Source organism: Polyodon spathula, chromosome 6 (genome assembly GCF_017654505.1).
Source record: "Polyodon spathula isolate WHYD16114869_AA chromosome 6, ASM1765450v1, whole genome shotgun sequence".
Lineage (NCBI taxonomy): Eukaryota > Metazoa > Chordata > Actinopteri > Acipenseriformes > Polyodontidae > Polyodon > Polyodon spathula.
In genome coordinates this window covers 19,885,280-19,902,118 of record NC_054539.1, presented here as the reverse complement: position 1 = coordinate 19,902,118, position 16,839 = coordinate 19,885,280, and the positions used below count along the sequence as shown (strand labels likewise).

Sequence of the window (16,839 nt, the reverse complement as noted above, 5' to 3'; positions counted from 1 at the left end):
TATTATTATTATTATTATATTATTATTATTATTATTGGTTGGTTTATCTTCAGGTTTTTTAGAATTGGTTAGGTTTGTTTCCAGACCAAGCTTGGCTATGTTTGTTGGGTACTCTGTGATCCATCTGCTCATCTGCATGACTTTCCCAGGCAGCTTTATTTTCCATACTTGTACAGGACTGTGCCTCATTGGTTGTTTTTGTTTTAAAGGGTTTGCATAGTATTTTGGTACAATATTTCTAATTTCTCAGTTTTGTAGTGCTGCAGGTATATTTTGTGTGGAATTGGTGAATTCACAATATATCAAAATAATTGCTAAATGTTGCTTACATATTTTTGGTTATTGAACCCATCTCTAAACTATCCCTGTTTTTTGTCTTTTGTTCAGATTATGACTAAATTAGTGAGTTTGAGCTGCTTGGTTGGTTGGGTAATTCCATACAATTCCTTTCTGCTGTAAGTTAATAAACCATTTAGATATTCAATATGTTGTCACAATACACTATACTGAGGAAGCTATACTCCAAATTAATCTAAACAGCGGTGGATCTATCCATTGATATGATTAAGGGGTCTTTCACACCTAGTTGGTTTGACTGTTTGATTGGAGTTGAAGTGCGGTTCGGTTCATTTGGAGCTATATGTGAAACCTGTGTTCACAGTGATGTAATCGCACCAGGAGGCGAATCAAACCAAGTGAGCTGAGATCACTAGAAAAGGTTAGTTTGAAAGTGAACTTGGTACGTCCCCCATAACTTGCATTGTGAAAGCAAACGCATTCAGGTTCACTTGGAAACAAATCGCTCCAAACAGCAAACCAAACTGTGGAAAGTGACATAATTATTCAAACACCAAGGAAGCGTCCAGTATTTTCACTCAAACACATTTGAGAAACTACTTGGAAAATGTCTTTGCGAGGGATGATCTGGAGTACTGCTGAAACAGAAGCTTTGCTTGAAGTATGCGGTGATGTATACATCTGGAACAACTGGAAACAACACACAAAAACACAAAGATTTTTTCTGTGTTTTCCGCGCACTTAAAAAGTAAGGGCTTTGAACGAAGCCCTCCATAGTGCCGAATAAAAGTGAAAAAAAAAATGCAGCAGACCTACATTAAAATGAGAGATAACACACAGGAAAAGCAAGAGCACAGCACGCACAGCACCTGTGTTTAATGTTGTTGAAGCTGACACCCTGGGATCATTCAAGAAGCTGCTTGATGAGATTTTGGGATCAATAAGCTACTAACAACCAAACGAGCAAGATGGGCCGAATGGCCTCCTCTCGTTTGTAAACTTTCTTATGTTCTTATGTTCTTATGTATCCTCTATGATGGAAAATGTCTTTCTACAGAGAACTTCCACTTAGTAAACAGCAAGAGAACCGAGCGCATTTATAAAGGTGTAATGTGAAACCAATAGAACTCTGGTCCACGTGTAGCAGCAAGTGGACTAAACAAACAAACTTGAATAACTTAAAAATAAATTTAAGTTAGTTTGTCACAGACAGATACAGACACAGACACAGGCAGCACTGGGTAGAAAAAGCTCTATTTGCGATTTTTAATAAATAAAAGATTTAAACAAGACAAAAAATGTTCACAAAACAAAATGGCACGTTGGCCAAAGTAAACAAACCAACAAACCACTCATCTAAACAAGTACCATGCTGAGGTGGTTTAGTACCAGTAACAATTGTTATTTACATTTTCTATTCTCTCTCTCTCTCTCTCTCTCTCTCTCTCTCTCTCTCTCTCTCTCTCTCCCCTCACTGAACACCCAACCCTGAGTGAGTGAAACACTGCATCTTTTATGCAGCTGTACCGAGACAATCATTCCATTGGAATCTCGGTACTTCTGTACATGAACTAATTGTGCTTCCCGTGCTTCCATACTATACCCACTTTATTCTGCACACAGAGTGATTGTGCAATCCCCTATTATACATTTTAACAACACTCGTGCTACATAGCCCCACATTATTTCCCATGCACCAGTACATACGCACCAACATTAACACGTCACATCAAACATAAAACACAAAAATAAGCACAGGGGCGCGGTACCCCGCCACAACACACATGATTACATATCTGCCTTCATTTCTGCATAGTGTATTTGAAAGCCAAAGGACATCAAGTTGCAAATCTCTATACCTGCAGAAAAGTACAATATCCTCACAATATCCTCACTACCTAAATTCCTTTCCAGTTACTCTTCTTGATAGTCACCCATGATCGTCATCTGCTTAACAGACACATAAGTGCTAAAAATAATCAATCTCCTGGTAATTCGGATTGAAAGTCTATTTTATATTCCAGTATTTAACATTGCTTTAACTCCACTTAACACTTACATATTATTGGATATCATATATGTTGATTTTGTTGAGTTATAAAGTATTTTGACCAGATATCAGTACACTGCATGTGGTAAAGTCTGCTACATATATGTTTTGTCCAAAAATCACACAATCCAATAAAATGAATACAAAACCCCTTTGCAGTAAAGAGATTGATAGGGAGGATTGCCAAAGAATGAAAACTACTTCATATACAAAGAGCATGCAAGCGAGAAATGTAATACACTTCTGCCTTAATGACAATCAGTATCTTGAATATCCCATGCTAAAATCAAATACATTCATAATAGTGTTATATGTGATGACTGATGAGTAAGTCTTGTGGCATACTGTATATACACATAACTTTCTAAAGTTTTATTTATTTTTTTTTTTTTTTAAAGACTAGATATGGAGTTGTTTCAGAAAACGCCTAACAGACTGTTCCGAAAAAAATAAAACTCACATCATCCAAAAGCAGAAAATGTGATTATTGTGTTCCATCCAGTCAACTGGATCTAACATTTTCTTATGAATAGCTTAACAGCAAATTTAACTATTTCGTACAAATAAATTATGCCAGTTATCTGTTTTTTTTTTTTTTTTTTTTTTTGTTTTTTATCAACACATTTACTCAAACAGTGAATGCATGTTTTTAATATATTTCAATTTAAACACTGCTATCTCTTGACCAATAAATAATATGGTTAAGGTTATATTTATACCACCACAATATCATTTTGAGATTTAAAAAGATTGCTTCAGGTGAAAATTAAAAGGATTTTCTTAATAAGGAATCATTTTTTGATCATCAATTTGTAAGAAAACCTTTATCAATGATACAATTACAATTTTTACTGTGCATTTATTCTGCTGATCATCATTATTATTATTAATGGTACATCAAAATATCATCAGTAGCAGTCACAGCAAACTGCAAAAACAGTTTCTGTGAGTGACACATTTACTACTTAAATGCAAATAACATAAAACTGAACAACAAATATGACCACGTTTTATACTAAAACATGATAATAGGTTGACTGCCTACTACTTGTATTTACCCTTCTGTATAGTCTACTCCGTGGCTACATCTCGTTGGCTTCCCAGTTCGTTTACATTCCCTGAAGCTTGTTTAAGATGTCAGTGCACAGGCTTTGCCTCCTCAGTCAGTGAACTATGTTAAACAGGTTGGTATTTTGTAAAACATTACACCTTTTGGCTAAATAATGGTTAAATAAACCTCAGAAATTGTTATGTTTTCATTAAACAAACACTTTGCCATTCATGCTGTCCATATACCTTGCATGTGAAGGTGAAATTGATTAAACATCATAGATGTAGAATGTTGTTGACTAGGCCTAGTTGGTCTTTCTTCACATTTTCTTAGATAAATGAATATTAAATATAAAACAGTTGAAGCTAAAGTTAAATTAATATGACCTTAGTCTGTTATTCACAGATGTATATTTTAGCAGGCAAAACTGCTTTAACTTGTTAATCTCAACCCACTTTTAGAGGACTGTTTCACAGAAGCAATTAATCTGACATCTCCGGTTTTAGTGGCAGGCCCTTTGATTTTTAGCCCACCCAGGAGAATAGGATTCATTCATATTATATGCAATGTTTCTTTGGTGAGTTTTATGTAACAAATACTTTTGTGTAGTTAATGTTCCCCTAATAGCAATAGTGTTTGGGGTTTTTTTGTTTTTGTGTGTGTGTGTGTGTGTGTTGTTTTTGTTTTTTTTCTATTAAATCGTTATATATAAAGATTTAATTAAAAAAAAAAAAAAAAAAAAAAAGTAGGGGAAAATGAATTACACAAAAGTATTTGTTGAGTTATAAACATTGGTTTATTATATTTTAAAGTATTTTGACCAGATATCGTTATACTACATGTGGTAAACACAAAGGTCTGCTACATATATGTTTTGTCCAAAAACCACACAATCCAATAAAATGAATACAAAACCCCTTTGCAGTAAAGAGGTTGATAAAGAGGATTGCCAAAGACTGAGAACTACTTCATATACAAAGAGCATGCAAGCGAGAAATGTAATACACTTCTGCCTTAATGACAATCAGTATCTTGAATATCCGATATGTATCCTAAGTAAAAAATAAAAAATAAAAAAAAATTTAAAAAAACAGTATGCAGAGTTTCAATAGACTGTGGAAGATAACATAGTATCATCTCATCATTTTTCTTCAAACGGATTCCATACGCAGCTCCTGCTGGTTTATATTCATCTTTTTGTTGTTGTTGTTGTTGTTAAAAACACGGTCGTAAAGCAAAAGGTTTGTTTGTCTGTTTGTTTTACGACCATGTTTTATACTATACGTTTTTGCTCAATATATAGGGAAATGATGAGTCCTGTTCATTTAAAATGTTACATGTGCAAGGAGACCTATTTTATACAAAATATTGTGTGTTAACGAATATAGTACTTGTTTCCTCTTCCTCCACGAAAGTTATTGACAACTATTCACACATTGACGTTTGTGTTTGTTACCTCAGTTTTCCAACAAGCAGTATAACAAACTGATACCACCAAACTCCTCCCTCTAAACCACATGAATGATTTAAAAATAAATAAATAAATAAATAAATAAATAAATAAAAATATTTTCTTGTTATTTTTATGTGCATTTTACAATGGAATTCAGAACAATAATACACATATAAATATACTGTATGTATTGCATTTTTTTGTTGAAGGTAATCATTTTGGTAGTGTTGGGTCAATGATCCTGGAGGCTGTCTATACGGGGGAAGCTCCCTTCTATTTCCATGCGTGTCAGCACTGATGCAAAGACAATCACTCACCTCTCAGGGCTATCAGTGTGATTTATTTTCAGGATAACACAGTGATGGCTAAATCAACACTGCTATGCTCTAACGCCTCAGAGTAACTGATTAATTGGGTGGGCCGTATTAATTTACAATACAGTCAGATTTTTCACCTGACAAGTTGATACCGATGATGCTGAGACTGATAAATGTGTAGAGGTTTTTTGTTTTTTACGAACTATTTAAAATGCATATTTTGTATAGATCCTGAGATACGTGCAACTGATATAAACATGCAAAGCATCCCTTGATGTGGCTAGAGATAACATTCAAGTCCACGTTCACAAAGAATAGCTACTATTCTATCGCAACCATATCGGTTTTTGTTTTTTTTTTATTTTTTTTTTTTGTTCTGTTTTGTTTGTTTTTTTTTTTTTCTCCAGAAGTTTTGCAGTATATACACTGATGTTGTATGGTCCAAAAGCACTGAACCTAGATCTCTAAGATGTTTAAAGAAAGTAACGGAACTGCTTGGACACAGTATGAGAGATAGCAATCATCAACGCTGTTAAACTTCCCCGCAAATCCCTTTAGTGTTGCATTTAGGGATCCTAATAATTCTAGATGTTTTGGCTTGGCAAAGAGTGGGGTAGTGGGGCAGCAATGGGAAATGACATTAGAAACACAATATTGGTTTTGTGCCGCTGAGTATCTGTTACATGAGAATTTCCGTAGGCGCCAGCAGGTATTTGAGAAGGCTTGAGCAGGGGTCCCTCTGGGGCAGGAGCGCTGCTGAAAGTTCGGGGATCCCTTCATTTAACCCAAGTAAACATGGAGACCGTTTTAATAACAAATTTGATGGATTTGCGAGACAAAGGATGTATGCAACATTCCATTAGTACAATCAATTGCGTCATTGCTGATTAAGTGCCACAGGTGCAAACCCCGACTATATATAACGGCAAACCAGAAACACTTTACATTGGAGTTTTAAATTCAAGGGACTTTAAATTGATGTTTTTAACCATGATCTCTTGAACCAGCATAACCAGTTGAAAATAACCAACTCTGTAAGGACAGGATTATATACCAGTTTTGGATTTTGTCTTCATCGCGTATTAAAATATTAAGAAAAAAAGTACAAATCACTGAATATGCATTATTAATAAGAATAAGAATAAGAACAAGAATAAGAATGTAGTTCTGTTTAAATATTCCCCAGCACATCAATACAAGATGCGCTGGGTAAACCCCCTTGGAGGTTTGATTCCTTGATTGTTACAGTTGTATAATCCAGTGAAGCGTTAAGTTAAAGTGATTTATTTAGACTGGTAACTGGGAGTGGCGTATGGACAGTTAGTTGTATGGAGTGATCTTGACAAATTGTCAGAGCAATGTCTGTGTAGCATCTATGGACAATATACAATCATTTAAGTGTCTGAATGATAACATGGATTAAACAAAACACTGCAAAAAGAAAGTATCTATTTATGTATTACTGTACTATATTATTATACATCCGTAGTAGTGGTAGTATTTAATTGACTGTTTTATTTGGATTACTTTGAAGATTAGAATTAATTAACTCACCTTGCAAAATCAATGCTAACCCTTTGCAGAATTTAGCAGTATAGCATTACAGATTCTTAAATGCTTTCCATTTTGCATAACATATACAAATAGTGAGGGTCAAATAAAAATATTAATTACAGCAGTTGATCATTTTAATGATTTTATACATATTAAACACTAATAGTTTAATTGTTTTTTTTTCTCAGTTGTTTGTTTGAGAGTATCAATAATCTATTAGTGAAACTAAAAAACAATAATTTTGTAGCATAATTGGAATAACACGAAATATTAAAACAGGAGACATTTCGTCAGATATAAATTGTATTATTTTAGATGACATTGAAAGGCTGGGAGCATGAATCAGATCAATTTAATTTTTAGAATAAGGAAAAGTGGGTTAAAAGTAATTCAATTTATCGTTTTTTTTTGTTTGTTTGTTTGTTTGTTGTTTGTTTGTTTGGTTGGTTGGTTGGTTTTTTGGCGACTTCATATTTTTAATAGAACTCAGAATTATAGTATAACAACCAGATGCTGAAAAATAATAAAATACATTTCTGGAAACGAATTGACAGTATTGTACGAATATGTTTTTCCAGTATTTCAAATTATACAAAATGTTAAATTGAAAATGCACAGACATACGCCGGCATTCATAGGTGTTTAGGTTTATTTTGAATTTGCTTTAATACTCAAATATTAGATGATGGCATTTGACCCGATTGTCACTCTTGAAAGGTGCATAACCGGGAGTTGTCCGAGAATGATCTATCTTTTTGATAGTCACCATAAACAGATAACATGTAAACCGTCTCTAAAATCCGAAAGTAAGAAAATAATTGGAATATCTGCTCATTTATCAAAATATAGTGGTGGGTTTTTTTTTTTTGTTTGTTTTTTTTTTCCCCATCTGTACACTCATGGTCTTTGATGGAGTGATCCAAATATGTAACATGCACGAACATACCGACTCGTTTAAATGAATAGCTTACATCTGTAGCTACAGTTTAAGGTAACATGATAATAATACTGATTAATCGTATTAGTTTTTAAATGTATTTTAACGTGGACAGTATACTCTTTGACATTAAAAGTCTAATTTCCATTGTAGTTCCGGTATGGGGTAAAACTGAGAGGCGCTTCTGAACATCAATAACTGCTGTGTGTGTGTGTGTGTGTGTGTATATATATATATATATATATATATATATATATATATATATATATATATATATAGCGCCTTTCATAGTCGACCACCATCACAAAGCGTTGTACAAGATTGCAGTCACTTACAAAAGTGTCACCCGAAAGACGCAGCACAAGGTGGTTAAGTGACTTGCTCAGAGCTACACAGTGAGTCAGTGGCTGAGGTGGGGTTTGAACCCGGGACCGCTTAGTTACAACTCATTTTTTAACCACTGGACCACACAGCCTCCTAGGCATTATTTCCTGTACCGTGAAGCTGACCTATATCTGCACTATCTGATCACGTATTTATTTGCAACCAATTGATATGGGTCTAATTTCTAGTGATGGGATTCATAGAACAGGCTATAGCCTACTTCATATATCCCAATAAAGAGGACTGTTTGTTTTTATTTGCGCATTTATTTAAAAGACGTGGGTATAAAGGAAAGCGCAATTACCAGTGAAAACAAGAAACAGAAAAACACTCAAACGAGGACTGTTCCTTGGGGAGTTTAGATTTCAGGAAACATTAGAAAACAAGTATTTTTCCGATCCTGCAAAGAAAAATAGTACTGAGCCTATTGGGATTATAAATATATGTTATAAAGCCAACCGCTTATTTTTTTAAAGGACATTCTAAGTATTGTTATTTATGTCCATTGTTTTTAGGCCAAAAAAAAAAAAAAAAAAAAACAGTTTTTAGGGGGGAAAAAATCAGTTATATTTAAATTAACAGACTTTATCAAACATAGGCCTATTGTGTTAGTAACACATGATTTTAGCATGATTAATAATACCACTGTTGGTTCGCGCCAATACACTATGGAAACACAATTTTGAAAGTATATTGTCAAAGTTCAGCTAACAGTTGGCTGTCAAATGTTTCCATTATTTCCACCAACCCTATTTCATTAGTCAATTAATATATGCTTTGATCCAAATACTGGTCACTGGTACAACAAAATTAAGGGGGGAAGGGGGATATTAAATTACACAAAATTAAACAATGTATTAGAAGCAGATTTAAAGGCTTCTCTTCTCAGTTCAATCAGAATCAGTCAGTTTCAATAGCAATCTTTGCTGTGGCAGTCATTACTACCTGCACAAACACCTAACACTGAAAATTCACCAATGCTGTGAACCAAGGTTGTAAATCTCTTTTTTTATATGGAATAGTATACATTTTCATTTAATAAGGGAGGGCAAGCTGATTTACTGTATTGTTTTTATCGTGTAGTGGGAACGCAAACACGCCTTCCTAAAATAAGACCAACGTGATTGTTTACGAAATTACCCGCAGATCAATAGGATATATATATATATATATATATATATATATATATATATATATATATATATATAATATATCGTTAAATCTTTTGAGTCTTGTCTATATTATTTAAAATATAGAATAGACTTATGTCCATCAGTTGTACGGGTTGATTTTCTGGATGTTTGAAACAATACTGCTATAGCCAAAATACTGTTAAAAAAAAAAAAAATGAACCACAAGGCGTACAACTAGCGAGGCTCCAATCCGTAGAGTCGTCAGGCATTGATATGTATACATTCTTTCCTAGTTTCAATTAATACTGTTATCTGGTCTGGTGTCTTATATAAAATAAGACAAAGTGTGCATATGTTTGAAATAATGTAATAAACAGAAGGCACGTACCCTTGTGTAATTTAATTGGTTTATAACCCACTGTATGGATTGTCTGTCAAATGTGTACGAATTAAGGTGTTTGTTCTAGATTTCTAGGCTTTCCTAACATCACTTTCCTTTCAAACAACGCGTCATTGAACGAAAATATATATACTTGACATAAACAGTTTTTAAATTGTAATATTAACCAGGCGGTGATGTCTACTAAGTGTCAAATACGATGGTAGCCACCCCTCCCAGGCAGTCACGCCCCTGCATAACCGAGATAAATGGTCAGTTTCCAAAGCAGGCTTCAGAACACTCGATTAAATATACTACAGCACAGGAATTCTCTCAGACTGCAGCTCACTGTGTTCCTGAGTTTCCCCTCGACCCGCACTAAATAACTGACCGTGATTGTGAAAGTAATATTGAGGTCAACATGTCTACTGGATCCATAAGTGATGTTGACGATCTAAATGAGGCAGAGCTGCTGGATTGCGACCTCCTGAAAATAGGGTCTGGCAAAGACTCTGGGACCTCAAACGAAAGCACAGAGGAGAGCTCAAATTGTGACAGCGGCTCGCTTAAAAAGGTCAAAGGAGTTTCGGGAAAGAAGCGAAAAACTAGCACCAGGAATAGCAGTTTGAATGGAGTGTCACACGAAGGAAAGCAGGTCCAAAGGAATGCTGCCAATGCCAGGGAGAGATCTAGGATGCGAGTTTTGAGTAAAGCCTTTTCCAGGCTCAAGACAACTTTGCCATGGGTACCAGCGGATACCAAACTCTCAAAACTGGACACCCTGAGACTGGCATCCAGCTATATTGCCCACCTGAGACAGGTCCTGGCCAACGACACATACGAAAATGGGTTCATTCACCCTGTCAACCTAGTAAGAAACTTTATTTTTACAGCGTCGTTAATGTTTGGGGTGTGTGTGTGTGTGTGTGTGTGTGTGTGTGTGTGTGTGTGTGTGTGTGTGTGTTATTACAAAACACCCTAAAACTGTTTTCAAGATAAAGTTTCATAAGTGTTTTTTCAAGATAAAGTCACACTTCATATCATATAAAACGTAAGAGCGAGCTGGAACACTTGTATGGGCAAAAAAGTTGACCATATGCTTAACAGCCTATAAACCAGAGTAAATAATGTGTCATCTTTGTAGTCAAAATGTAGGTTTTTACAAATAGAAAAAATGGAATGTGGAGAAATATGTTTTATTTCGTTTTGTTAAAACAAATAACTTAATTAAATTCAAATTAATCCTGGGCGGGAATTGTTTTAATTTGCACTTTATTGAAATCGGACCACAGTGTTACTTAGTTCAATACAACAGACAACAATTCAAATTTTGTTCCACTGAATTCATTAAAACAGCTTTTCAGATTTGGTCATATTGGGGACTAAGGAAAAATACTTGTTCGTGCGGGTTAGGGCTGAATAGGCCTATATAGTAATGATAACTACATGTCCGATTTTACCAAATCATTTCATAGTTTATATGCTATATTTTTTAGAAAATTTTACCTAAATACCTTATATATTTAATGTAATACTGTACACTAAACTTTTTGTTTTGTTTTGTTTTTAAGTTTAAATTGTATTTAGTCAAATGTAAATTTCAGGTGACCGTATATTAGAACAAGTGCTACAGTTATGTTATGTTTGTACCAATCAGTTGAACTCTCAACAATAATTTAAGATCAAAAGATTTCCCCCGCTTGAATCACAAATTATGCTGTTACCTGGACTAAGAAAAAAATATTGGAATAAAATAATTTTGGTGAAGGTCAATACGTTTCTAAGTAGCTACCATTGTATTCACTGTTTATAAACAAACACACACACACAGCATGTATCTTGACAAACCCACAATAATAATAATACTGTCTGCAGTGAAAAACAACAAACTTAAGTTTGATCCATTTTTTTGTCACAGTGACTAAGCATGGATCTATGATCAATATTATTCACTATAAATACGTTTTTTTTTTTTGTTTTTGTTTTTTTTTTTAAATGTGGAAAGGCGTTTCAGATTTAAAACACTTTAAAAGTGTAGACTAATGTTAGTTTTTTTACTACTGTAGATCTAAATACAGGGTCTTAAGCCTTTTGGTGTACATCCTCCTTTTTATTCGTATACGAAACTGAGTACATTTCATTATGTATTATGTGACGCTTCGCGGTTGGTTGATATACATGTGATATTATTCATGCCAACATATCCGTATGTCATATTCCATATTGTTTTAAAATCTTTAGATCATACTTTAGTGTAGATCGGTCTGTGTTTTTATTAATCACCATACTATTATTTCATATTATTTTTATTTTATTGTATTCATTTTTATTCTCCCATTTCCCCCTTGAAGTAACTAGAACAGCAAAATACCGTTATGTTTTATAAGCTTTTGCTGCACAATTGCATTAAACTACTTACCAGTTTGTTTGGTTTTTTTTTTTGTTTTGTTTGGTTTTTTTAGATGAAAACGTTAGACATTTAGGTAATCGTTGGGATTATTTTTTCTCCTTAAAATACCAGTTATTATTTTTCAACAAAAAAGAGGGGAAATGGAAAGCAATGACTAATGTTTCTCTTTTTTTTTTTTTTTTTTTCTTTTTAGACATGGCCTTTTATGGTTGCTGGAAAGCCAGAGAACGAGTTGAAAGAAGTAATGAATACAAGTCGGTTATGTGGAACTACGGCGTCGTGAGAAAGATGAACTCACGAAAATGAGAGCTTCTCTTTAATATCAAGAACACTTTAATCATAAGAGAAACAAGCTCACTCAATCAAATTAATCAAAAAAGGACACATTATTTAAACTGCACAGGATTGTTATTGTGTAGGCCTTGCTGGTTCAAGTGCTGTCAAATGTATAGTTTATTAATTGTATATTTCGTTAAATGCTTTATAAAATGTTTTTTTTTTTTCTTATCGTTACATGCTATTATAGATGACGTTGACAGTCATTCGTTGTATAATGCATACACTTCAAATATATTTTCTCCAAACAAGTGTGTGTGTGTGTGTATATATATATATATATATATATATATATATATATATATATATATATATATATATATATATATATATATATATATATAGTCGTTTTATATTTCGTAAATAAAAAATGTTCTTTGTAATAATATTGAATTATTGTTGTTTTTATAATTAAATCATTTGTAGAATACTGCAATGGCTGGCTGAAAGCAATAAATCAATGTGTAGTAAAGAACCTAAATAAAATAGAAATCCCAAAAAGACAAAACACTGACCGAGATAATGATATCGGTATGTTTGCTTTCTTAATTAGCCTAACCCCTAAGTAAATGTAGACCTGTGTCTTTTGTTATTGGTTTAGGGGTGAAATAAACAAACATCTGGAGTCGGTTTTCACCCCTGGATTTCGGAAGAAAAGCAGTTATTGATAAATAATTCTTAAATAGGGCTATTCGAGGGCACAAAGATCCGATATTTGTGTGGTTTTACGTTTGTGATGTTATAGTAAAAATGCAAAATAAAGTTATTTAAGCCAAAAATGTGTTTTGTTACGATGGTCCTGCCAGTTCTTACGAGCACCGCCGTATACTGACTATGCAATTATGAAAATTGGAAAAACGTTAATGCATAGGGCTTACATGTCTGCACGTGTTTCAGTCAACCGCCTGTTTTTGAGCTTTGCTCAAAAGGTTACCTTTTTATCTTCCCTGATTACTGAATGTAAGACAATCAAAACTAGTTGTTTAAAGTAAAAAAGACTATTTGGATCACCCAAGCTACAAGTCAGTGCCAAATCCCACAGACTTGTTTAATGATTTGGGGTTATGACCGCACTGTTTATAAGATGTTGACAGTTATATATGCATCTACTCTGTAAAACCTGGAATAGGGTACTTTCGGGTAGCCATATAATTAAATGTAATTATAAATGTAAAAATATACATTATATTATATATATCCTATATATATATATATATATATATATATATATATATATATATATACATATATATATATATATATATATATATATATATATATATATATATATATATATATATATATATATATATATATATATATATAATATATATATAATTATATATTTGTATACATATAACTATTTAATAAAGAAGCGAATCTTATGATTTTATTAGCTTAGGATATAAAAGACGTACGTGAAAATATTATTAATTTTACACTGTAATATTTTGGAGGGGGACATCATAGTATTTAATTTTTCTAAACTCCCTGTATTCTGTAACCTTAATACTAATAATAATAATAATAATAATAATAATAATATTTTTTACAGTGTTTGCTGACACATTATTATCGACTTAAAGTAAAACGAGGTAAAAGATTAAATACAATACGCAGCACTCGCTTATCTCCGAACCGCAGTGCAAAACATTGCTCACTGGTATGTACGTTCACTGTAACATGAATGTACTAACTTTACATTATTTATAGAAGGTCACAAATAGGAAGTCAGAAAAGAAAAGTTTGTATATTATGATACGTACATTTGTATTAAATTAAACCAGCGATAAATAACAACACGTGTATTTTAAATAATGTGAATGCGCGATATAACCTCTTCTGTTTGAAAATATAGTAATCTCCTGCGTCGCAGTGCTATTATTTCCGAAGACATGATTGTTATATGAAGATGTTCGTTCAGGGGCATCTTCCTACCAAAAAGTGCATATCTTTTTTTCAAGTGCATAACACTGTTTTCAAAAGTCACTACACGTTCTTCACACTGAACTGCCCCTACTTCGACGTAGACAAGTTGCATGTTCCAGGTTCTTACCTTCATGAAAGTTTACAGCAGCATGTTTTTGCCATACTTTACAATGCTTTTTATCATGATTTGCAATGCATTCACTATGAATTTAATATGCTTTACACTATATTTCTAGTTCTAGTAACAATACAATAATCTTTTCAATGACAAACGTTTCAACAAAGTATTTTCCATGTATGAGGTATATGGGTAGTTCTAAGCAACATAAATGTAATCTTTTGAATCTGACAACATAAGCAAATGTTAAAAGAAAAAACAGAAAAAAAGTAACACAATTAAATACTGACCATTTTCTATAGTCAGTATAAAGATATGTGTTGGATTGAACCAAGCAGGTTGCAAACTCTCTTGAACTTAATATTGAAAATGGTGGAAGTCCTAATTAGTTGTGACACCTCCTGGCCCATCAGAAAAAATGCAGCGGGGGTTCTAAGTAGTACTGACCTTAGCCCAATAGGACCTATATATGAGATATTGATTGACAATTCCATAACATTGCTCTGATGGACTAGAAGACCTTTCAGCATGCCTCAATGCCAATGTATCATCAGTCTATTATAGCTGGCTGTGTAGCTTCTACAAGACAAGGTATCCTTATACCTATTGTCTGAGTATAGCCTTCTGATTATGCTGTCCAAAGTGTATTAACTCTAAGAACAATGTTCTAAAAGGAGCTTCATATTCAAACTTTTGTAGTAGATTTATGGGGAGTCTCCTTTTGTGAAAAAAACTGATAAAGGCAAATGTCTACTTTACTTTTTTTTTTATAGTTTTACCATACTGGAAGACTGTTATCCCTCAGGTAGAAATAGCGAGCAACAGTAGAGGATATACTGAGCCTTCAGCCTTCAACCTTCACCACGTCCTTGACACACACTAGCAATACTTTTCCACTTATTGTACCAGTCCATAGTCCGTACTAACCTAACACATCTACCACAGCTGTTAATACTGACTGGGTCAAAAACGTTGTAAATAATATAGTCTGGTATGATTCAACCACTAAATCTGAATGACTCAACAATTGTTTAAACCAATATCTATTTATTAGCAAATATCTACTTTTGTTTGACATGTTTTTAATCAGTATTTAATATTTATGTCAGCAATACAAATAAGATTTCAATTAGACACAGTTCCTTTTGTAAAACATTTACAACATATCAATATTTTGACAATTATTTATAAATATTATCGTTTATGCATTTACTAAGCTAAACTTTTGGCTACATAGGCCATTTGTTTTTAGCTACCAAATACTGTTTTCTGGGAAAGATATGTTAGAAATATGAAGCAGGATAGTTCTAAAGATTTAAAGAAAATTAATTTGTAGGTTATCAAGATTTTCTAGGACACCCCATGTTATCATTTTCTATGTTATAATCACATTTTTAAATGACTGCCTTTATTTTATCATTAAAATCTTAATCAAAATCACATTGGAACATCTTTGGGAGTATCACAGCAAATAATTACAACACGTTTTCTCATTTACATTTTCATAATTTTTTTTATTTCTTACCAGTTTAATATCATATTGTGTGCATTCTCCACCCTTCTATATTAAGCTTTCAGCTTATGTCATTTTAACCACACTTACTGTTCTGAATTTCTGAAGTGACCCTTGTTGCCAAAGTTGCTGTGGGGATATAAGGGGATATAAATCGAACAAACTAACATCCCTGCAGGGTAGTAATGAAGATTCCTGCTCTTTACTTCCCCCACAAACTTGCAGGGAAGTTCATAGCAGTACAGAATGCATATTGAGTGAAGTTTGGGCATGAAGTTCTGGGAGGCATGGCGAGAAGTTCAGTGAGGAGGGAGTCTTAGGGAAGTAAGGAGCTTCCCCCTAAAAACAAACATCCCTGTAGGAAGTTTGTTGATTGATTTGTCCCAATAAACTACGGTTGTGTAAATGACCCAGTGCTCATTTATTCAACCACCTCACTGAAGAACTGCAGCTTTTAGTGTGGCAAGCCATTTGAACATTTAATGATCAATTTCTGATATCAACAATTCTATTTTTGATATGTGCTTCTATTGGATGAGTCTTAAAAATACAAATCTGCAGGACAGCTGGAACTGCACAAAACTGATTCACTTATATTAAATTTAACAAGAACTGAAAATAATATGTTTTTGAAAACCCCTGCATTTTAAGACAATAATTCTGAAGCGTCGTTGTTGATAGACATTTTTGTTCTGGCCCTTTCTGTAGAGGAAAAAACACGCCTCAATACCCCAAACACTGTGTTGTCAAGATATACCTTTATCAGTTATGAGTCATGACGTACGAACATTCTGCCTAGAGCTTTGAAATTACCCACAATGAAGCAAATACAAATGAAGACTTGCAGACCGGATATTGTCATCTAATTAGCATGCATTTATGACAACAAAAGTTTGAATTGTTGCTATTGAGAATTCACATTTTTGATATCAAAAAAGTTATTACTGATATTAAGAAAACATTACTGAAATGAGGAAT

At 33.3% G+C, this 16,839-nt stretch overlaps 1 protein-coding gene across 1 annotated transcript; it reads left to right on the top strand.

The window, feature by feature from the left end:
* The first annotated feature begins 9,870 nt into the window (after window positions 1-9,870).
* tcf21 (transcription factor 21) lies at window positions 9,871-12,544 on the top strand. Its single transcript, XM_041251555.1, has 2 exons — window positions 9,871-10,426; window positions 12,159-12,544. The coding sequence occupies exons 1-2, from the start codon at window positions 9,977-9,979 to the stop codon at window positions 12,246-12,248; spliced, it is 540 nt and encodes a 179-aa protein (XP_041107489.1). The 5' UTR covers window positions 9,871-9,976; the 3' UTR covers window positions 12,249-12,544.
* The last annotated feature ends 4,295 nt before the right edge of the window (window positions 12,545-16,839 follow it).